The sequence below is a fragment of the Rutidosis leptorrhynchoides genome, chromosome 1, assembly GCF_046630445.1.
Source record: "Rutidosis leptorrhynchoides isolate AG116_Rl617_1_P2 chromosome 1, CSIRO_AGI_Rlap_v1, whole genome shotgun sequence".
NCBI classification, from domain to species: domain Eukaryota; kingdom Viridiplantae; phylum Streptophyta; class Magnoliopsida; order Asterales; family Asteraceae; genus Rutidosis; species Rutidosis leptorrhynchoides.
Window position 1 is genome coordinate 97391758 of NC_092333.1, and position 24355 is coordinate 97416112.

A 24355-nucleotide genomic window follows, 5' to 3' on the forward strand; every position below is an offset into this window, starting at 1 on the left:
CAAACGAAAAGGTCTAAGTAATAGGGAACCCTCACTTAGTAATTCTAGTTTTAGTACTCGCTAAAGAGAACTCTTGGCGGGTCGATTTAGGTGATTAGCATGCTTATAATAGTTATTTGATTACAAATACAAGAACCATAGTGAAAAGGGAACCCTTGATCTTGTGATTGTGTTTGCGTGTTTATTCAAGAGAACTCTTAGTGAACCTATTAGATAACTTACACACATAATTATTCAATCAGGCCTTAATATCAAAACTTACATCCAATACCGAGGGTAAAATATCTAGATGAACATTTCATCTCTTTGATTTAAATCAAAACTATCTTACTTGCTTTCTTTGCATTTATTTTCATCTTATAAATTTAAAAGACCAAAAATATTGTTCTTACATTTAACCTTCTCTGATTTGGCTAAATCGTTAAATGGCCACCAAAACATAAAACTTGTACCTTTAAGTTTCATTTACTTAGTTAATCATAATATAGTTTCTAATTCTAGTTTGGCTAATACAACTGTCCTTGGAACGATACACGGAACTAAACCAGTTACTATACTACTACACGATCGGGTACACTGCCCGTTAGTGTGTAGAAATCTTTAATCGGTATTTTTCCATATTATTTTATTAGACAATTTATACAACACTTCTCGCACATCAGAAACGAACCTCTTTCGCACCGTTTTAACAGAATACTTCACTTGGATTCAACCCCGAATGCGTACATCTCGGATAAATGGGTCGATGGTAATTGACTTTTCTCGTAGGTTAGAGATTATTTAGGTGGAAGAAATGGGGATCTTATTAATAGTCTTTTCGGGATTATTGGTAAACCTGTTTTGTGCGATCGCCTGGATTCTTTGACATGCTCTTTGAATAAAGATGGTTGTTATACAGTTAAAAAGGCTAGAGAGCTTATTGATCGCATGCTACTTCCGACCTCGCAAGTTAATACTCTTTGGTACGTGGTTATGGCTAGAAAAGTTAATATTTTCTTATGGCGTTTTCGTTTAGATTATCTTTCTGTTCGTTGGAACGTATCCGAGAAGGGGATTGATGTTTCTTCTATTGTTTGTCCGTCTTGTAATAATGAGGTTGAGACTAGAGATCATTTGTTTTAGAGTGTGATGTGGCTCGTGATTTATGGCATAAAATTCGTATCTGGCTTGATTGTGATATGCCTCAATTGTTATCTTGGGATTCCTTTTTGGCGTGGTTAGAAGGTATTCGTTTACGCCCCTTGTCAAAAGATCGGATCATTGCGGTTATGGTGACGTCTTTATGGGCTTTATGGCAGTTCAGGAACGGTGTTGTTTTCTTAGATTCTTTTTGTAACAAAAGTAGATTATTTGATTTCATTAGATTAATTACTTTTCGTTGAATTAAACATAGAGGTCATTTAGTTTTTTTTTTTTTTTTGAAAAGCAACAATTTTATTAACATAACAACTCAAAGTGCAAATGTTACATGAGTACAAACTGTCTCGACATCTATATAAACTCAACACATTGAATTGCTAAGGTAGCATCAAAACTAACTCACGAACTAAGTAAGAAAAACCGACGGGTTATGAAACCAATTATGCCAATCGATCGTTTTCCTTGTATGCCTCTTCGCGATCCATTCGAAGCATTTGACTTGAATTTCACTTAACGCAGCGGGAGTGTTCCAACACTTGTTCTTGAATACCATTTGGTTTCTATTCCACCAAATGAGGTAACAACTCGACCAAACGACTGCTTGCCATATCTCCCCGCCCGAACTCGCACCTTGGTTTAGATTACCCAAAAAAAGATCCTCGATAGTTAAGTTTGAGATATTTCCCAAACCCCACCACTCGAAAACTTTAGTCCACACATCAAAAGCTTTTTTGCATGACATGAGGGAGTGGTCCACCGTCTCAATAGCGTCGTCACATAACGAGCAACACACGGAGTGTAGATCAACCCCTCTTTTGTCAAGTTCCGTACGTACCGGTAGTCGTTTCTTCCTCGCCCTCCAAATAAAAACCTCTATTTTCTTTGGAACCAAATTATTTCGTAAGGATTCACTTGCGTTTGCACCCGCACAAATCGTTTTAGAGTCGATCAAGGTTGTTAATTTTTTCGTTGTAAACTGTCTCCCATTGTTCGCACCCCAAACCCACCCATCTGCACAGCCCGGGTCCGTTGTAACTGTTTTCAGCAGCTCGCCCAAATTATCCAGTTCACCACGTGCACGTCCTGTTGGGCCACAGGCCCAGCTCCAATTTGTTGTAACGTTTACCCCATCCTAACTCAGTCTCTCTTTGACACTTGCCTCCATGTTTGAATCTAACCTTGCTAGCCTTTGGAATTTATTCTTCAGTGCTTCGCTTCCAAGCCATATGTCTGACCAGAAAGAAATGGATGCACCATCCCCAACTTTCCTAACAAAAGAGTTTTTGAAAGCCACACCAAAAGAATCGATCAAGTTACCTGTAGCAATAATATTAGACCAAGTCGATTTATATGAGCAGAGATTAACATGATATCCCTCAACAAGACCACCCGTGGAACCATAGATGCTCGAGATGACCTTAACCCATAAGGAGTCGGCTTCGGTTTTAAACCTCCACCACCACTTACCAATTAAGGCCAAATTTTTATTTTTAAGTGACCCCAAATTTAACCCGCCCAACCCATAAGGAAGTATAAATTCTTCCCATTTTACCCACGAAAATATTAGATTTGTTTCCCGTCCCACCCCAAAAAAAGGAGCGTCTTACACTCTCGAGTTTTTTGATCACACATGGAGGGCGCAGAAAAGGGAGAAAAAGTACAACGGGAGACTATTCAACACCGACTTCACGAGGGTCAACCGTCCACCGTACGACATCGACCGTGCTTTCCAATCCGATAATCGTTTTTCAAATTTACTTATCACCGAAGCCCAACTTTCCAATTTATTCATCTTTCCACCCACCGGGATCCCAAGATAAGTGAATGGGAAGGAACCGACGTTACACTTAAATGATTTTGCCATATTCTCCGTAATGCCCTTGTCAACACCAACACCGTATAAAATGCTCTTATGGTAATTTACTTTAAGACCGGAGGTGAGCTCGAAGCATTTTAAAATCTTCATTAGGTTCCTAAGATTACCCTCACCCCATTCCCCGAAAAAAATGGTATCGTCCGCATATTGAAGATGGGATATTGGGATCTTATTATTCCCGACCTCCACTCCAATGAACAAATTGTTTCTAACGGCCATCTTAGTTAGCACATTAAGCCCTTCCGCCGCGAGGATGAAAAGAAAGGGTGAAAGCGGATCTCCTTGTCTCACACCCCGTTCAATATTGAATTCCGAAGTGGGAGACCCGTTAACAAGTACCGAGATCGAAGCCGACTTTAAACATGAGTGAATCCATTTCCTCCACTTATCACCGAACCCCATTATCTCCATCAGAAAATCCCAATTTAAGCAATCAAAGGCTTTCTCGAAATCTACTTTAAAAATGAGACTTTTGAGATGTTTACTCTTCAAGTAGTCAAGGGTTTCGTTTGCAATGAGCGCCCCGTCCATAATATTTCTACCTTTAATAAACGCGCTTTGCTCATATCCCACAAGATTTTGAATCACCTTCTTAAGCCGGTTTGATAGGAGTTTCGCGATTATTTTATAGTAACTTCCAATTAGAGGTCATTTAGTTTCAAACCGGAACTCATGGCTTTCTATGCTTTTGTTATTATCCCTTAGCGCCTTGCTAGGGATCGTTTTTAATTTTAATATAATCATTCTTTGACCGTTAAAAAAAAACGTAGTATTAACTAAGAGTAACGTTTTATTTATTTATATTTTTATATAGATTAGTCAAACGAATTGCTATATAGTTTAAAACAATAAAGACGGTGATGACATTTGGCTTTGTTATGAACAATGAATTGTGGTGCTGCTACTTATTACGTCTCCCTATTTAGTGAGTTAATGACATATTTGACATGAACTAATGCTAATTTTTATTATATTATTATTATTATTATTATTATTATTATTATTATTATTATTAATTATAGCTTATGTTAATATCAACTATATTATTATTATTATTATTATTATTATTATATTATTATTATTATCATTATCATACCTAAATACTAAAAGGCATGGTCGAAATCGTCGTTTCAGTTACATCGGCTTGCCATTTTGAGTTTGCGTTCACACTACAAACGGTCCCTCAATTTTGGCTTAATTTACACAACGCCCCCTCAAGTTTTCACTTTATCAGGGATAGAAAGCGTAAATATATACTAAATTATTATACCTAAATACTAAAAGGCATGGTCGAAATCATCGTTTCAGTTATATCGGCTTGCCATTTTGAGTTTGCGTTCACACTACAAACGGTCCCTCAATTTTGGCTTAATTTACACAACGCCCCCTCAAGTTTTTACTTTTTTAGGGGTAGAAAGCGTAAATATATACTAAAAGGCATGGTCGAAATCGTCGTTTCAGTTATATCGGCTTGCCGTTTTGAGTTTGCGTTCACACTACAAACGGTCCTTCAATTTTGGCTTAATTTACACAACGTCCCCTCAAGTTTTCACTTTTTCAGGGGTAGAAAGCGTAAATATATAATTCTATTAAATTAAAAGAAAATAATTCCACCCAAATTTTTAACGGGCCCTATCTTCTCGCTCGGTCCGAGTTAAATTTTTTCGAAACCACCGTTCAACTCGAAAAAATCAGACGGACCCAACGGGACTAACTATACGCGAAACGGACATCGTTAAAAACACTAAATAACGGGCCCTATAGTCTCGCTCGGTGCGAGTTAAATTTTTTCGAGGCCACCGTTCAACTCGAAATAATTTTAAGAACACAACACGACTAACTATACGCGAAACGGACATCTTTAAAAAAACACTAAATATTTCGGGCTATATTTCATACATATACATACACGTCCAACAAAAAACCCAACCAACTAGATATATTAGGTATCAAACAACGTGTATCCACATTCGACCGCGCGTTGAATACAACCGCACCAACGCGCGGTCGAATTTATTATTATTATTATTATTATTATTATTATTATTATTATTATTATTATTATTATTATTATTATTATCAATCTACGTCAATACTAAATGAAGTAATTATTAATGTTCGCTATTGCTTTTCTAGCGTGAAATTATATTAAACTCAGAGAGAAGTTATATATATATATATATATATATATATATATATATATATATATATATATATATATATATATATATATATATATATATATATATATATATATATGTTGGTCCCTTGATAACAACAGGAGTATTGTAGAGGGGGGGTGAATACAATTTATTTTAATTAACTTAACAGTTAAACACGATTAGTATTCAAACATGTAAATTAAATAGAGTCACAGGTAATTTTCAACGGTTATTCTTTATTGATTGAATCACAAAGAATCACAACTATCCTTGGCGGAATGATAGTTGGTTGATACAGATTACCTAGAATATAGCTAAGAGGTAAACTAAAAGCTATTACGCGTTTTTGACTCTAAATAAATAAACCCACACCACTAGTTGTTACAATAGTGGATACAACAATTTATAGTAGTCCTATTAACCGTGTAATGGTTCTATTGTCCACTGGTACATAGGATGTCTGTACTTGTGGGGAGAACTGCATCAGAGAGCATGCTCTCCTCTTTCCTCTTTGGTAGCTATTTGCAGGAACACCCCAATTCGGTTTGGCACCACTATTTAATTAAACAAATAGAATGTTGTGTTCCCTAGGTGTTGACAAAGTATAACCCATGTCTGCTGTCATACCCCGTCATAATCCATCTGGACTAAGTCACCAACATCTGGTCCCATTGCGATGATCGACCAAATAATGTCTTTAAAATGAGCAAATGCACAGCAGAAGATTTCTTTCATTCCTGAGAATAAACATGCTTTCAAGTGTCAACCAAAAAGTTAGTGAGTTCATAGGTTTATCATAAAATAATAAAATTCATCATTTTGATAGACCACAAGATTTAAATGCTGCATGATACAAATGGGCCCGAATCCTATACCCACCTGTAATGTACATGCGATATCTTTTAAATACAGTACACCTTTTTCGTGTACAAAATCCTTTTTCATAAATCTTAGTAACCGTACACATATCTCGTGCACAAAAATAACATACACATAACCTGTGTATAAAATCATTCTCTCGATACATGACATTCACTTTTCATTACTTTCATAGCTTGGCTTGGTAACCGACCTTAACATATAATGCGCATAATAATATCCCCAAAACAGAACATCTCGTCTGTATAATAATCATATAAACTTAGAAGTACTAAACACCACGCCCACTAGCCCTTCCGTCTAGTGAATATTCTGGGTGGGGGTGTTAAACCCGGTAGCTACCTTTAGGATTCGCGTTAATTAGGCGTGCACTAATTCTCAAAATTAGTGATGTTCCCTAATTCTTAGGTTACCAAGCAATAATAATCAGGGGAAAAATATTCATATCAATTGTGGCAATTATCACGTCCACATAATTCAATGGTGGCAATTATCACGTCCACATAATTCATTCGATGAATGTTTTGCTTGTGTCTATCTCGTCAAACATTTATAAAAGTATTTCATGTATTCGCAGTTCAAAAATGTATTTCAAAAGCATTTAATAAAGCAGTTGTAAAAGTAGCGCATGTATTCTCAGTCCCAGAAATGTAAAGAGTAAAAGGGAATCAAATGAACTCACCTAATGTATTTTGTAGTAAAAATACATATGACTATATTGAACAATGCAGGGTTGGCCTCAGATTCACGAACCTATATAATTTGTATATTTATTAATACACATGATCATAATCGAGATATTATCTATGTATATATATATATATATATATATATATATATATATATATATATATATATATTGTTGTTAATAATATACTCGTTATACTATATATTATTTTGATGAATTTAATATATTTAGTTCATATATTTTGTATAACTAATATTTATCATAAATGATCAAACTGTATATTAACGTTTAATATATATTTATATATTAATTGATATCTTTTACATATAGTTTAATTAATATCTTTTTAATAATAAAATATGGTGTAATGCATTTTTATATAAAAATATCTATTTGTAACAACGTTACTAGTTTTAGGGATAACAGTATAATAAATTTTAGTAAAAATGACAATCATGATAATAAGTTTAATAATAACATTACTAATATTCATATTATTAATAATAATGATAAGATTAATAATAACACTTATAATGATAATAATAATAATAACTGCATTACTAACAATATTGATCATAATAACTTTAATCATAATAACTTTAATAATAATAATAATAATGAAAGTAATGATAAAATAATAATTGCTAATGATAATAATAATTTTGATAATAATAATAGCCATTTTATTTGTAGTAATAATAATACTAGAATAATAATAATAATAATAATATTATTAATGATAATAATAATTATAATAAAAATAATGTTAATAAAATTATATAAAAACCATGTAAATGAAAATAATAATAATGTTAATTATTATTTAATAATACTACTAATAATAATAACAATAATAATAATAATGATAAAAATGCTAAAGATAATTATAATACCAATAATACTACCTTAAGAGTAATAACAAGTAAATGGTTGCAGCTTCAAAAAAAATGACACGGCCCAGATTCGAACCAGTAACCTCTCGTCTAACAACCACCCACCAAACCATCTAACTGATTGACTGTTTCTAAATTAATTTCACCTTTAATTCTTTTAACCTGTAAGAACTGTTTTACCATCTATCACAACTTCATCAACATACTTAAACTATCATCATCATCATCTATCCTTCATTATCATTACATCCTAACCGAACCATGATCATCATCATTTAACATAAAATCATAACATTATTATCATGTCATCATATCCATCATCATCTTAACATCACCATGTTATCACCTTATCATCATAACCCAACGTCACGATCATCATCGTTACTTAACAATCATCTTTTTCATTATCTTATTTCTTCATCTCAATATCATGTTATTTAAGTACTCATCATCATCTATCATGCATCGTAAAAAAAAAATTAAACGAAGTAGCTGCAGTGCAGCAGTATTGTGTCGAGCAAATTGGGTTTTAACCATGGTCCAATAGTAGCCCAAATAGAAAAATAGAAATAGAGTGGCCCAATCAAGAACTTTGTAATATTTCGGTTTCTTTATCTTTAATAACGAGTGGGGTTTATCTGTTGGTAGCCTGTCGGCCATCTAGAGAAAAAAAATAACAGCAATGATTTGGAAGATAGCCGATGGTTCTTGGTTCAATCATAATCATATTCCTCATCATCAATCATATTTTGTTGTAAAAAAAAAAATAGCAGGAGCAGTAGTTGTATTTAACGTGCACCCGGTATATTCGATTCTCCTTGGGCTTGAATAGAAATAACAACAAAATACAACTATAACAGAAGGAACGGAAGGGTGGTTTTCGAGTGACCGAATAATAAGAAAGAAAGATGATTAGGTTTTCGGTGACACGTTGTTGATGATGGATTGATGGTAGTTTTTCGATGGTGGTGAAGTGGGTCTTGGAACATCAGTAATTCACGATGATGGTAGCTATGATTTTTGAATCGAACAATAACAATGCTCATGTGGGTTTTGTTTTGGGTTGTACGAAGCATAGTATTAAGGGGCAGGGATGGTGTTTGGTGGTTTGTAACCAAAAACAAATAATCGCAGTAGAAGTTTGATTGTGGTGGTTTGGTTTAATCAAAACAGGAATTGAAACGTCATAAAGGTTTTGGTTTGTGATGATTTTGGAAAAATTGATGGGTTGGTGGTTAGATGAAAGTGGTGGTATTCTTGAACGGGTTTCGAGCAGGTAGTAAGTAAAAGCTGTTATCAGTTGGCGGTTTGGGTGAATGAAACAGAAAATAAGCGCGATAGTAGAGCTGTTGTACTTACAGCAGTAGCAGCGACGGACATGGCAGTTTGTAGATTGATTTATTCTGGTGAATTTCACGATTTAGAAGTGGTGATGATGCTTGCAGGGTGACGGTGGTCCGGTGTAGGGTGACAGATAGTGATGGGTTGTCTTTGACAAGAAACACAAAAAAAAATAAAAATGGTGATTATAAGGTGGTATAGGATGTTCGGTTTAGAGGTAATTCTTGGTGATGGTGGTTCATGATGGTACCGATGGTGGAAGGAGGTGATTGTGGTTGCGGTTATGGTTGATGGTACCGGTGGTGATCGAGCTTTAAAAGTATATGATATATATGATATATGTCTTATGTATGTCAAAATACATATATATAATTAGATCATGAAGAAAAGCAAACAGTGACCCTAATTAGTTAATAAGTCACGGGAGTAATTAGACTATTTCTCTGCCTACACTTATTCACGGATATGATTTCGTGTCCAATGCTAAACAGTTAACGTATAAAAGTGTTCCTAAAAATCCCAAATTTTTAGATTAAATGTATTTAATTATTTCACTCATTAACTGTTTGAAACCTGATCAAAAAGGTTCGATAATTATTTATTTTCTGTTCCAATTTATATGTACGGAGTACTAATATTCAAACTTAAAAAGGTAAAAATATATTTAACAAATCTAAGATCTTCGCATTCAATTTACAGTTCAACTTTTATTTCAATCCTTCATGAACATGTACTATATCTATATTAAAACTAACAAAACGTCAACCGAGTGTTACTGACGTTTACTAATTAAGCTCGAAATCATCTATTTTTAATATATTCACATTCTATATATAAACAGTTTTAAAATAGCAAGTTTAATTACTAAAACGAATATATTATATATTTTTAAACAAATAGATTTAATATAACTTTATATATTTACAAGTAATATTTATATACATATTTATATATTTATATATATCTATATATTTATAAATATAGTTTCCATTACTTCGCATATTATTTTACATATTTAATTCTAACAGTTTAATCATATATTATTTCAATAATATCTATATGCATCTATTTATATAGTTGTTCGTGAATCGTCGGGAATAGTCGAAGGGTAATTGATTACATGAACACAATTCAAAGTTTTTGAAACATCAACATTACAGACTTTGCTTATCGTGTCGGAAACATTAAATCATATAAAGATTAAGTTTAAATTTGGTCGGAAATTTCCGGGTCGTCACATCTGCACATGCGTTAAACTTCTGCATTCTCACGTGGTCTTGTAAGGTCACTTGTCAGCCGCCGACGCGTGTCCTTTTCTGTTCAACTTTGTCTTTGACTTCTGTTGAATAGTACAATTGATGTAGACCACTCGGGAAACTACTATGCTTATAATGGAGCATAGCTGTCTTGTGTAGTAAGCTGCATTCCAGCTGTGCTGGTTCTTCATTGCTGAGACACTTGATATTCTTGAACTGCTGAGTACACATCATGTGCTAATTGAAGAACACTGTCTACCTTGTGCTGGTAGACTGAGCAGCAAACTACACTCGACACAGCAATATCTGCTGTCTATACATAAACAAACTTGTGCTGGCTGCACATAACATTTTAGTGCAAATAAATTACAGTTTTTGTCATAATTAAATCATTAATTATTTTAGAGACTCAACAATATATATATATATATATATATATAAGGGCAGATCAATGGGGAAGTAACCAATCGGGAGGAAGTGGGGGGAAACAAATTTTCTTTTCTTTTTTTGAATTTTTTTCAGGCATCAAGATCACACACAAATATGAACATTTAGAAAAGACACTTCGTGATGAATATTATTATTTAGGCGGGAAAACGATCGACAAAAATAACATTCAAGATAATATTGTTCGTGAAGAATGTTAACGTTTTTTTTCTTCATGTTTTGTGAAGTAAAATTTAGCCCGATTTAGAGTTTACGGTTTACGGTTTACGGTTTAGGGTTTGGTGTTTTGGGCTTATTCCATAAACCCAAAACCCCAAACCCTTAACCCTAAACCCTAAACTCTAAACCGTTCGTGTTAAAAACTCAATCTAAATCTTAAATCTAAACCCTAAATCTAAACCCTAAACCCTAAATTTCTAAACTCTAATATCTAAACCCTATAAACCCTAATATCTAAACCCTAATATCTAAAACCTCAACATACGCTCGAAAAACACGATAATTGTTATATATTAGTTCTTCGAGCGTTTTCCCGCCAAAATAAAAATATTTATCACAAAGTGTCATTATTAAATGTTCATATTTTCATCCAATCTATAATGTTCGCGAACAAAGTTTTTTCAAAAAACGAAAAAAAATAAAAAATTTTGCTTCCCCCCGCTTAAATGAGTTTTTTTTTTTTAATCGCAGCTCGAGATCACACAGAGGACTAAACCACCCACACATTTATCTCCCGGAGTTGCATAACCCACCTCCAACTACTGCCCAGAAGAAAACCCGGCCCAATCGGAGGGCATGGGCGATAAAACCTCCTTCCCCCAATGCCCCCGCAACGCGATGTGCGACCTTTGTGTGTATTGCTGCACCCCTCGAGAGTCGAAATTCTGACCTCTCGCTAAAAGAGATAGATCACTACCACATAATTTATAATACTTGGTTTACAAATGAGTTTGTAACCAGTCAATCTAGTGAGTTTAAAAGTTTTGAATCAACTAGAAATTAAACAGATGATTTTGCTACGATACTATTTATCTTGTAGTTTTTCTCTGAATTTCTTATCTTAGAAAGGGACATTTGTCTAAAGTAAGTGTCAATTTTCAAAAATACACTATTAGCTTTACTTTTTTATATTCAACGAGGAATTAATCAATTGGGGTGAAGCGGGTGAAGTAATTTTTTTTTTTCATTTTTTGAAACTTTATTTACGAACATTATAGATTGGATAAAAATATGAACATTTAAAAAAGACACTTTGTGATAAATGTTTTTATTTTGACAGGAAAACGCTCGAAGAAATAATATATAACACTTATCGTGTTTTTCGAGCGTATTTTGAGGGTTTAGAAATCAGGGTTTAGAAATTTAGGGTTTAGGGTTTAGATTTAGGGTATAGATTTAGAATTTAGATTGAGTTTTTAACACGAACGGTTTAAAGTTTAGGGTTTAGTGTTTTGGGTTTAGGACTAAACCCAAAACCCTAAACCCTAAACCTTCCCTAATCCCAAAACATTAAACCCTAAACCCTAAACTCTAAATCGGGCTAAATTTTGACAAAAAGTACTTCACAAAACTTGGAAAAAAAAGTTCAAAGATTAACATTCTTCACGATTAATATTATCTTGAATGTTATTTTTGTCGATCGTTTTTCCGCATAAATAATAATATTCATCACGAATTGTTTTTTTTAAATGTTCATATTTTCGTGTGATCTTAATGTCTGGAAAAAAAATTCGAAAAAAAAATTGCTTCTCCCAATTGATTACTTCCCTATTGATCCTACCCCTATAGGTTTGGCAAGAATTTTTTTTGAAAGGCAGACCTACAATCTACACACGAAACCACGAATATTTACATCTCACTGTCTCAAGTAAAGCTTGAACCCACAACCTCTTGATTGAATGGATCCTCTCATACCGCTAGGCCCTTTGGTATAGGTTCGTCAAGATAAATATATACCACATGTGCACATAGCCACATATTAACAAAATTACAAAAACTCATTTAAGATTTTACGATGCACGAAGAAACAATAACATAAAATGAAGGCAATGGTGTCATATGTTATGGAAGAGTGTAGACACCATAGAAGGGTAAAATGGTAATTTAAGATTGTTTAAGAGACGTTGTGAGCTAGCCTATCATCTTGTGTGTAGGGAGGTCGCTTTCCGTAACGGTAAGAAATTACACCGGCTAATTGCCCACAGCCATTCGTTTCTTTTCCTTTTAATGTTTTTTTTGGGTTAGGTTAAATGGTCCCATCATGCAAATATTATCTTTATTTCCATCTATACTATCCTTCATTTTGTACGGGTCAAGCAGTTAACCTAAAGCATTTCAGGTATGCTCTACGCGATGGATCCGAGAAATTTCTTCTTAACGGGTGTGTAGATGGTAAATGAGAGGATTCGATTTCAAAATTGACGTTTTAAAAAAATTGAACAATTGTTGTATTAGTTATTCATTCAAATATTATATGTGGTTTGTAATTTTGCAATGATTTTATAAACCATTCAAGTGAAGTGATCATTTAATGCAAGTTTATTACTTTTGATTATTACATGACTATTATTGCGATTTAATATTTTGTGCTTGATCTATTTAGTGTTAATTTAGTTAAAGATAAAGACAACGTGTTTAAGTTACATAATACTTTAATGAACTTAAGAATTAATTTGTATGTGATTTAGATAATAACTTGATAAGTACTTGTATTTATTTTAATGAATTAGATCAAGCTTGTTACCAATTGATTACAAACAATTCTCTTTTAAGTAGAACTAGTTTAAAGTAATTAAGCTATTTTCGATTAGTACTCCGACAGAATGAAATTATCAGACCCATGTTTAACTCAATTGTTAATTAATTAGATGTTTTATCTATTTTAATTTTAATTCTTGTTTTTTTAAAAAAAAAAAAATGGCTGGCCAAATTAATCAAACAAGACAACCAATAATTTCATGACACTCTGTAATGGATAAAAACAAACAATTCAGAATCTGTCAAAATCCTTCTGCTCTTTCCAGAACAAACATACATAACATTATTATTTAATAATTATAATAATAATAAATAATAAATAATAAATAATAGATAATAATAATAATGAATGATTAATGATGAATGATTAAGTACAAAATCAAGAAAATTAGTAAACTAATACAATTACTACTCCACCCATTAACCATCTCCCTTCAAAATGAAAGATTTTCAACTATAAAACCCCACAAACCTCATCTTCTCCCCACACAAACTCACCACTCACTCACATTCACTCATACCCTAAATAAATCTTGAAAAAAAGGTTTGAGTAACAACAAAAATGGAGGGTAAGGAAGAAGATGTGAAACTTGGAGCTAACAAGTTTTCAGAAAGGCAACCAATTGGAACATCTGCTCAAACAGATAGTAAAGACTACAAAGAACCACCACCAGCACCTTTATTTGAGCCAGGAGAGTTGTCTTCATGGTCTTTTTACAGAGCTGGAATTGCTGAATTTATTGCAACTTTCTTGTTTCTTTATATTTCTGTGTTGACTGTTATGGGTGTAGCCAAATCTCCAACTAAATGTGGTACAGTTGGTATTCAAGGAATTGCTTGGGCTTTTGGTGGTATGATCTTTGCTCTTGTCTACTGTACTGCTGGTATCTCAGGTATATTTTTTTTCTTCTTGTAATTTTCACCAAGTTTGTGTTTTTAAGTGATATTTTAGCTTTGCTCGACTTTATGCTTGGTGGTTTTTGTGTAATTTAGTATTTAGTACTGTAATACTTAACTTATTTGGGCCTGCAGCCACTAAACCCCTAATCTTTATTGTATTATCTACTTGAAATCTTCTATAAAGTGAGTTTGTGGTGGCTTATTTTAGTGAGATTTCAATTTTTATGTAGAACTTTAGGATTAGTATATTTTGACCAATTGGGGTTGTTCATGGTAATCCCCTATTATACTGTAAGGTTGAAGATCTTGAAAATTTTTGTTCATTTTATATGAACATATTTTTAGCAGATCTATTTTGGTCTCTTTCTACAAAACCCCTGTAGAATTTAACCAAAAGGTTGCAACTTTGAGACATACTTCATCTTTTTGAGGTAAATAGAACCCACCCACATACTTAAATGTGCACCTAATTAAATCCTCTTGATATATGGTAAAATTTAAAAATTTACTCTAGGTGAAAACCCTCCACATCTTTGAACTAAAGTTTGGATAATTATGTCGATTATGCAGACCCCTTTTATCCTCTGATTGTAGTTTTAATTCGTTTTGTTAATGTAAACAGGAGGACACATTAACCCAGCCGTGACATTCGGTTTACTATTGGCAAGAAAACTATCAGTGACCAGGGCAGTTTTCTACATGGTGATGCAGTGCCTAGGAGCCATCTGTGGTGCTGGTGTGGTCAAAGGGTTCCAGGGGAAGAACACATTCACCTCTGTGGGTGGTGGTGCTAATGTTGTAGCCCATGGTTACACCAAGGGATCAGGTCTTGGCGCCGAAATTGTTGGCACTTTTGTGCTCGTTTACACCGTCTTCTCAGCCACTGATGCCAAAAGAAGTGCTAGAGACTCCCATGTCCCTGTATGTATACTCTTGCCTTTTACCCAAAATAAAAATATCAAAAGTTCCGAACTTTAAGTTAACTTTGAATGTTTTATGTATACTTTTGCCTTTAGACAAAATGAAAATATAAAAAGTTCCAAAGTTTAAGTCAACTTTGGATGTTTTATGTATAATCTTGCCTTTAGACGAAATGAAAATATAAAAAGTTCCAAACTTTAAGCTAACTTTGAATGTTTTATGTAAAATCTTGCCTTTAGGCGAAATTAAAAAATTTAAGAAGTTCCAAACTTTAAGCTAACTTTGAATGTTTTATGTACTCTTGCCCTTTATACAGAATGAAAATATAAAAAGTTCAAAACTTTAAGTAACTTTGAATGTTTCATTGTAGATTTTGGCTCCTCTTCCAATCGGATTTGCAGTTTTCTTGGTCCATTTGGCCACCATCCCCATCACCGGAACTGGAATCAACCCTGCAAGAAGTCTTGGAGCCGCGATCATCTACAACAAGGACCATGCTTGGGATGACCATGTAAGATCTAATTTTGATTATCTTTATGTCAAACATTTATTTCGCTAATTGTGCAACAAAGTGTATACAAAAATCCTGATAAATGTTTTTCGTTGTCTTTGTAGTGGATCTTCTGGGTTGGTCCATTTATTGGAGCTGCACTTGCCGCTGCGTACCATGTGATAATCATCAGAGCCATTCCCTTCAAGAGCAGATCTTAAATTAATTTTTATTTCTTTGATTTGTTTGCTTTGTTAATTATGGTATGTCCATTCCAGATGTGAATTGTTATGTTATGTGGTGGTTAGTTATTGTAATAAATGTCTCAATTTTATCCCTTAATGGGTATGTCCAATTGTTTCATATAATTTGGTGCAAATTATTACAAAACCTAATAAAATTGGTTGTCCAAAACCAATGCACCATAACTAATGACAACTCAACATTGCAATATAGTACTCAACTTATACAGTACATGATTAGATCACACTCTAAACAAGGAGTATATGTAGAGATATAGAGTTGAAGTTTTTGATGTGTGATTTAGTATTACATCATCCAAACTCTTTTTCTGAATGATTAAAAACATAATTAGATCACGCTATAAACAAGGAGTATTGCAATTTCGGAATTTTCCTAACACTTTTTTGTTTAATTCTCTTTCAAACTTCATGAATAACGTGATATAGGTTATGTACTAAGACTATGGTTAGACATGTGATGTCAGAGTTAAATTGTGTACTTTTTGGTGAAAAATGAGTTTTTGATTGTGACTGTATTTGACATTCGTTAACCCTAAATGTCAAATTTTTGTGGCAAAATTGGTAGGATGATATAGTAAAATCTGATTGAAAGTTGGGTAATAAATTAATAACAAAATTATATATAAAACTAGGTTGGTGGTCTGCGCGTTGCGGCGGGTTTCATACATCAAACTGAATCGTGTTTTGAATTGTGTTTTTAGATAAGCGAAAATGAACATCTTAGAAAGCATATTTGCATATTAATAGTAGTAGGTGCTTTCACTTTAGAATTCTGGTACAAAATACTGCAACTTACAATATAGAAAACAAATAGTAATAGTAATAGGTGCTTGCACTTTAGGATCTTAGCAGGGCCTTGGCACCATGAATCATATCTACATATTACCGCAACTTAGAATATAGAAAACATATTGACCAAATAAAGGTTATATGCAAGCTTTAAATATTACGAAAGCATCTTAGTTAACGATTATATACAAAAGCATAATCATTTATATATGCGTTTAACTATTTAAACTAAATATTATAAAAGCATCTTACATAGATCATAATTATCCCCCTTTTTTGTAAAGGTAAAAGGTATGTTGTCCGAGAGCATATCTACTATGTAGGTTACCTGCAAATGTTGCAATCAGGTTACCTGCAAACAGCCTCTGATATTAAGCGTTGAAAATAAGTGTGTAACTTAATATAGAAAGCACCGAAAGAAATAACAAAACACAAAAACCACAAAGTTGAAAGAAATAGGGGGTTAATTATTGTTAAAACACTCTTTTGAGTTGAAGACCTTCACACGACAGGCCTTACACAACCGTTCTTTTTCTTCAAATGAGTATGATTGAGGTTTAGCAAATTGGCCTGCCATCCTTCCTACCTAATTACACAACCGTTATCGTTAGTGAAGTACTATTAGGTGTCACTATGTATTATATAAGATGAGTATCTATAACTTGGTTTCTTACTTTCCGTTTACAATGTCGATTGTCCTTCGCAGTGTTTGGTTTTCATGTGGTGGACTGCCACTGCAACTTGATCTGATCTCGTCCAAGTATTAGAGAATATAATTCGCTAATCTATTTGAATTTGTTGTTCAACTGTACATCCATTACTCCTGATCAGCCACTTAAATGTGCAAAAGCATCTTTATTGTTGTTTGAGTTTTGCCAACATCACTTTCTCCGTTGACTACGAATGAATTGCTTTTCCCCTCATTAATCATCTCCCCTATACAAAGTTACTTATATTAGCTATAGAGTAACTTACAATGAGCTAAACAGAATGTTAACTAACAATACCTGTAAACAACATCTACATCTGCTATAGTAAATACATGGGGACTGAGTTCACCAAATCCTCCTCCCTTCGTATCATAGAGATGATGCAATCTTCGAAATGGACTTATAGCAATTAGAATATTTCCAGTTATATCTCTGCCACACACACACAAAAAAAAAAAAAATAAATAAATAAATAAATAAAAGTTGACACGAAAAGTATTGTCAAAAAACCCGTTTATATTTCTTTTAATATAACTTCTAAACTTCTAGGACGCATGTGCTAGACTAAGTATTGTTGTTGTTATTGTTCTAAACTTCTAGGAATATAGTGAAATATGACATCTCACATAAATCTCAATGAAGCTTGTATCTGGTTGCCAAATTTTGTAAAACTCCATGTTTATGCAAAAAAGAAAGTCATGTCAAAAAAGGCAGTAACCTTAGGGAGAACACTTTTGAGACAGTTTGTAAGAATCTATAATCAAAAAAAGTCGGTTAAATCAAACCCATGTAAAATATTAAGTTAAAGATAAGTCATTGTAACATTACACCACTCACCGTCCCGTCCTCCCCTTTGAGGTATGCATATGAAGATGTTGCCCATTAACCTGGATCCACTTCCCCATCAATCCATGATAAAGCATAATCCTACATCTGAGCCTACAATAATATTAACCGGTGCGGCCTGCAAGTATTATATCGTGTTAGCCCCGTTTACACTTCCAGTAGAAACCTGCCACAAACTCAAATAAAATGCAACTTAAATTAAGAAATTTTATGAAATTAGTCAACTTAGAAATCCCATCATAGGATAAACAATTCGCCCCACCAAGATATTTGTATATAGAATGACGTAGTCATCTTAAGCTAAAAGGATTCAAGCTATATTTTTTTTATAAATTACCTTCAAGATTTGCAGACCAAGTAATACAGCCCAAACAAATACCAGAACCTGTACTTCTTTTCAGCAAACATTTTAAAACCGTAAAATCACCCCAAAAAATTAATAATTTATATGACAAAAGTAAAAAAAGCATTCAAAACAAAACCTTAGTTAATCTGACGATTGGAGAACTAATTGTGTACATATAGACGATACACACATATACAAAAGAGGAAAAAAAACAGTGTGTAAATGCTTGAAGGCCAATAAATTTTAAGCTTAACGTTGTCTTTCATCGTGTTGCCAATTTTTGCATTACCCCCAATTGTTACAAACCTAGGAGGTAACATATAATTGTAAATTTATTTAATAAAACAAAAACTGGAAGATGGAGGTACCTCTGATGTAACAAAGGACAATCCTAATCGTCACAAAGGGAAGCTGATTTTCGATGAGTCAATTGGTAGACCGAGAAGTGGAAAGCCTTTTTTTGAGATAGGAACGATAGACAGAGGCAACCAAATAAGAGAAAATAGGGTTTATAAGAAAAATGGGTCGGGTAGGAGATGAAATTGAGGACCAATAGAAGTTAATGTTGATAAGTACCAATCAGAATTTGACACCATTTACCACAATTTATATATATATAAATATTAATATTAAATTAATTCCTAATTGGTTGATAAAAGTGTTAAGCATCCATCAAAAATTCAACCGACGTCCCATAGCGTCAAACTTTGACGCCCCGTTAATGGCATCAGGGGCGTCAAATATGACCAACTCAGTTGACGGAGCTGAAAATGAGGTTGCGTTGCAAATAGTTTAACAATAGATTTTGGGCAACTTTTGACCCGTGTTTCATTTAATCTCTAATGTTTTTAGCTATCTTTTTTATTTTACTTAAGTACTTTGTAACAAGAATTCACCATTTATACCTGAATGGTTTAAAATTGGCATCTCTATGCATTGAAATTGTGTTGAATACTAGAAGCTTACAACATTATATTGCTGCAAGTCATGATGCAGGGGTTTTCTGTCCACCATTCAAGTAATGACGCACCTCTTCGTGCGAGTGAATTCGCTGTCTACATAATTGTGATTCGGTATGTTAGAAAATAATGAATTTTAACCCATTATTATCTTATTTCTAACGGAATGGGCAACGGGAATCAGGAAAACTCGAAATTGATTTGGTATCCAAGAATCTAAAATGGGGTATTAGGATACTAGGCGTCTTTAAGGCCTCTTGATTGTTAAAGCGATTACCTGGCTAACTCACTTATGAAAATCTTTTGTGTTACTTAAAAATTGGAGTAAAACGGTCAAAAGCTCGCACCTTGTGTCGAGTTGAAACGACAACACCTTTGAGATCAAGGTCCTATCATACTATAGATCCATAAAAACTACTGTATATACTTTAAAGATGCATACAAAACCGAAAAGTGAGATCTTATAAACTAACACACTACAACTTAAAACTATACAAGAATACAATATTTATAGTTTTTTTTATAAAAGCATAAGGTGATTATTTAAGTACTTAAGAAGTTATTTCGGAATTGTAAACATAATGAAGAAGGTTGCTAAAGTTATGTAGGAAAATTCTGTTTTAAAATTCTTTCAATTGTACTTAGTTATAAGGTTCAATCGGTTGAACAAGAACCAAACCTCTGACTGGTTCGAAGATAAAATCGATTTCTAGAACGTCGCAACATAAAGGGAATGAGGGAGCATCATGTGGGTGAGTCTTATCATGAAGTTAGTCATTGTCTACAACTAAAATGATAACTTCAATAGTTTTATGTTTTTTAAAAATATAAAACGTGCCATAACCTCTGAATCACCTATAACTTTATGAACTCCGTCTCTAATTCACTAGACGCCCCGAAAACAAACAGAAGATGGGTGCCCTTTGTCTATGTGTTTTCATATCGAATTTTTTTCAGATTAAGGGATGTTATCCAAGTATATATGTAAATTAGTCAAGTGTATAAAATCAACAAAAAATGTAACTCCAAAAACAATATGTAGTTATATAACTTTTGACTTTTAAAACCTTGATTATGACTTTAACCATTTGACAGAGACAAACACCTAATTGGGTATCCCCTAAGTCCTAACCATGTTGATTTTGACAGTGACACAAGACAAAGAACTACTAAGAATTAACTTTCTATTTTGGTTTGCTTTTAATATATCATCCTACTCATCCTAGAAATGAAATTATACAGGCATCTAGAATCCACACAATATACAAAGTTTGTTAATATATAAACAATAGTTCACACCAATTACTATATTGTATTTACAAGAATCTTCATAAACCTATTTTAGTATATCGTCACGGTTTGAATGAAGAAAAAAAATGCTGAAAACCGACAATCGTTACTCATTTCTGGTTGAGTGAACTGGTAACAAACTGAGATACTATATGCAAAACTTTATTATGATCTGAAAAACAAAAAGAATGCTGAGTTGCTGACATACTATACGCAACTAATGAAGAAAGTTATAATTTGGGGTATGTTACATGATAGAATATTTTGTAGTAACTTCTATCTACCTGCCTGAATAAAGGGTTTACCAAATCATTAGCTGACACCTGGTTGTATCATTGGAAAAAAGGCCCAATTTTTAATGGGCCCAGACCCAGTTTCTTTGCCAAGAACCTTCTCACTGGTCCACCAATTAGACTCTGCTCCATCTGTGCTACTGCCAAAGTTGAATTCTTTACCAGACCCAAAGGTGGCAGTTGATCTATGACCTTTAGTCATGTCATCAGAGCAACTATCTCGGGCGTTTGCCATGTCAGCAGTGAGTCTTCGTTCCACACATCTCACAACTTCTTCCGGCGTGATCTCGAATGAAACTCTATGATTAACCATTGTGTGTTGATCATCATTAGCGAAATTGGTGAGTGGGCCCACGTCTGAGTTCTGTCGGTCAAGAACTGAACCGGGCCTGTATGGATCGGGGGTTGTAGCCCCTGATTCTTGAAGTGATTTCCAGCCCGGAGGCCAGAGCTTTCCACCAGACGGGTTGTTGAGGAACGGGGGCCCACCATGTGGAATATCTCCGTATGGAGAAGACGTGCCCGAATTGGTGACACACGACCCAGGTGATATGAGTTGACCCATCGGGCTACCCGGGTAAAGCTGATACATCTGAAATTCTTGGTGAGGTGATGAAAATTTGCGGTCAACTTGACCATTTTGGTTAGCAGAACCTAGAAACCGGGCAAACGGAACCTCAGGTGATGATGGTGTAGTCAAATGAACCGATTCTGGAGGAGGTGTGAATGATGCGGTTGATGGTTCGGTTGTGTACGTTGAAAACGCAGGTGGTGAAACTAACTGTGTTTCATTGGCGTAAGGGCCCACTGCAAACATATTACTCGGGTCACTAGGTGAATACATCCCAGATGATGCAGCTGTAAATGATAGTAAACCGCCAGGTGACTGGACGGCAGATGGTGGTGCCGATTGAAGGAAAGAAGCTGGTGATGACGGAGGAGCAATGAACGGAAGGACTACAGAAGATGATTGAGTCGGGTTTTGAGTTCCCTGAACCTCGGTTCTTGATAAACTAGGTTCGGGAACAAGAACAGCATGACTTATCTTTTTCTTATTATTTGGCTTCTGAGATCCAAAACATGAAGAAATACTCCAAAAACTTCCCCATCTTCGTTTCTATAATATAAGAAATAAATTATAAATTATTATTATTATACAGATGATATAAGGACTAAAGCGCTTATAAGCCTAGCGGTATTCGAGTAGCCTTTCAACCAAATATTGGGGGTTCAAGCCCCTTCATGAGCATATTGATGAACTAATAAGTGTTGGGTGGTTGTTAAAAAAATGATACTCCCTCCGTCCCTAAATTATTGTCCAGTATTCCATTTTGGGATGTCCCAAATTAATTGTCTACTTCCATAAATAGAAATGAAAGGAGATATTTCATTGGTGGATATGGAGAGAGAAGATATTTCATTGGTGGAGAAATAAAGTTAGTGGGATTTCCTAAAACTGTGTGTTTTTTGTCTGGGGACAATTAATCTGGGACGGAGGGAGTATAAGAATCAACATACAACAGTTTAGAAAAAGGTAAAGCAATAAAGCATATAAGGTTGAAATTATACTCTTTTCCTAGTATACTATTGACATGATAAAATAATTTGCCTAGTTTTGGCTATTCACAGCCTCTCAAGTAACTTTATAGCTTGATAGGTCAAGTTATTATGTAGTTTGTGAGTAAGAAATTCAGGGGGCTAATTGTTATGATTATTTTTATTTAATTTTTTTCTATCTCTCAAAAAAAAAAAAAAAACAAAATTAAGTAACATGTCCATCAAGTAAGTGTACAAATTGAACTCCAAAACATCCAAATTAAAAGTGTACAAATTGAACTCCAAATCATCCAACATTTTTGATCACATAGACCAAATTCAAACAATCAACGTATCTGATCAAACTGAATTTAACATTAATTAATCAATTTCACAAATAATACATACACAGTTGGCCTATAGATCTTACAATCAAACAATTTTACATTATACTCCCGTATATGTATATATATATATATATTTAAAAAAAGAAACCTAATCAATCAATCAACAAACCCTAACATCATTTCAAACTACAAAACAAATAAATTAGGATCATTTCAATTACTAATTAATCATTATGACATTCAAATTTTTAAAATCAAACAAAAATCATAAATCGGATTCAATCAGAAACCAGCGATCAACTTCAGATCTTATAAAAATTCAACCAAAACAAATAACTACCGAAAAAACATATAATTAATTAAAATGAACAAAATCAATCAAAACGGTTATAAAATTTAACCTGAACTGAAGATGAATGAGGTGTTCTGTTTTCCGACGAAGAGATCGCCGTTGCAGCAGCGTTGATCGTATCGATTGTATTATAATTAACACCACTCATCTTCAAAATATATAATAATTAATTGATGAACAAAATTGGAAAAATTACACTTAATATTTTATTTCTTCTTCAGAATAATATGATGGTGTGTATGTATATGCATATGTATACATGCGGGTATCGCATTCAGGGTCAAACACGGCAACGACTTAGGATTTTGTTATTGGGAATGCGAATGAGAATAAAAAGTCTAAAAGGTGATGTTTACTGTTTTATAGGGGGTTATTTGTAATATTTGATATTTTTACAAACACGTCCTTGTGGAAAATAATTACTCCTATTATGGCCCCGTTTGTTTTTTCTTTTCTTATTAATTTTTTTTGTCTGAATAAATATATATATATATCGTCTAAAAAAATTAATTAACGAATAAATAATTATTGTTTGTTTTTTAGTCTGAAGAAACGTCTGAATAATTAAATTTACTAAATTAACCTTATAAGTGGGGGGTAAAATAGCAGTTATTAAAAGCTAAAGATTTAAATGGAAATTCACAATTCTTTTGCTTTTTTAAATTAAGACGTGTATTATTTATTAAGTCAAAAACAAACACCCCTTAATAGATTTTTATATTAAGTTCCATTGTATTAAGTCAATTAAATGGAAAACAAACATTGCCTATGTCACCTTAAAGTCGTTAACTTGTACGGAGTATTAAATTATAAATTGTAACTCCGAATTTTTTCTTTCTTTTATTATTTGGTTTTTGTTTAGCTAGAGGCTCAT

General features: G+C 33.4%; 4 protein-coding genes across 11 annotated transcripts; 1 reads left to right on the forward strand and 3 right to left on the reverse strand.

Moving 5' to 3' along the window:
- Positions 1 to 1546: 1546 nt before the first annotated feature.
- On the reverse strand, positions 1547 to 3547 carry LOC139887536 (uncharacterized). Its single transcript, XM_071870650.1, has 3 exons — positions 2812 to 3547; positions 2278 to 2457; positions 1547 to 2223 (listed from the first exon to the last, which is right to left on the reverse strand). The coding sequence occupies exons 1-3, from the start codon at positions 3545 to 3547 to the stop codon at positions 1547 to 1549; spliced, it is 1593 nt and encodes a 530-aa protein (XP_071726751.1).
- A 10372-nt stretch (positions 3548 to 13919) lies between these two features.
- LOC139886491 (aquaporin PIP1-2-like) lies at positions 13920 to 16092 on the forward strand. Its single transcript, XM_071870322.1, has 4 exons — positions 13920 to 14332; positions 14962 to 15260; positions 15631 to 15771; positions 15876 to 16092. Exons 1-4 carry the CDS (start codon positions 14002 to 14004, stop codon positions 15969 to 15971), a joined length of 867 nt encoding a protein of 288 aa, XP_071726423.1. The 5' UTR covers positions 13920 to 14001; the 3' UTR covers positions 15972 to 16092.
- Positions 16093 to 16746: 654 nt separating this feature from the next.
- On the reverse strand, positions 16747 to 19212 carry LOC139863339 (myosin-17-like). Of its 8 annotated transcripts, XM_071851992.1 has the most exons (8): positions 19073 to 19212; positions 18350 to 18476; positions 18231 to 18266; positions 17810 to 17944; positions 17477 to 17738; positions 17302 to 17388; positions 17055 to 17130; positions 16747 to 16888 (listed from the first exon to the last, which is right to left on the reverse strand). In XM_071851992.1, the coding sequence occupies exons 2-5, from the start codon at positions 18433 to 18435 to the stop codon at positions 17726 to 17728; spliced, it is 270 nt and encodes an 89-aa protein (XP_071708093.1). In that variant the 5' UTR covers positions 18436 to 18476; positions 19073 to 19212; the 3' UTR covers positions 16747 to 16888; positions 17055 to 17130; positions 17302 to 17388; positions 17477 to 17725. The 8 variants fall into 8 exon arrangements, 7 of the variants coding, with proteins under 7 accessions (XP_071708093.1, XP_071708081.1, XP_071708091.1 ...); XM_071851980.1 differs by having other exon boundaries at positions 17055 to 17388; XM_071851990.1 differs by lacking the exon at positions 16747 to 16888 and having other exon boundaries at positions 16907 to 17130.
- Positions 19213 to 20952: 1740 nt separating this feature from the next.
- LOC139886490 (uncharacterized) lies at positions 20953 to 23693 on the reverse strand. Its single transcript, XM_071870320.1, has 2 exons — positions 23531 to 23693; positions 20953 to 22363 (listed from the first exon to the last, which is right to left on the reverse strand). The coding sequence occupies exons 1-2, from the start codon at positions 23627 to 23629 to the stop codon at positions 21266 to 21268; spliced, it is 1197 nt and encodes a 398-aa protein (XP_071726421.1). The 5' UTR covers positions 23630 to 23693; the 3' UTR covers positions 20953 to 21265.
- Between the last annotated feature and the right edge of the window lie 662 nt (positions 23694 to 24355).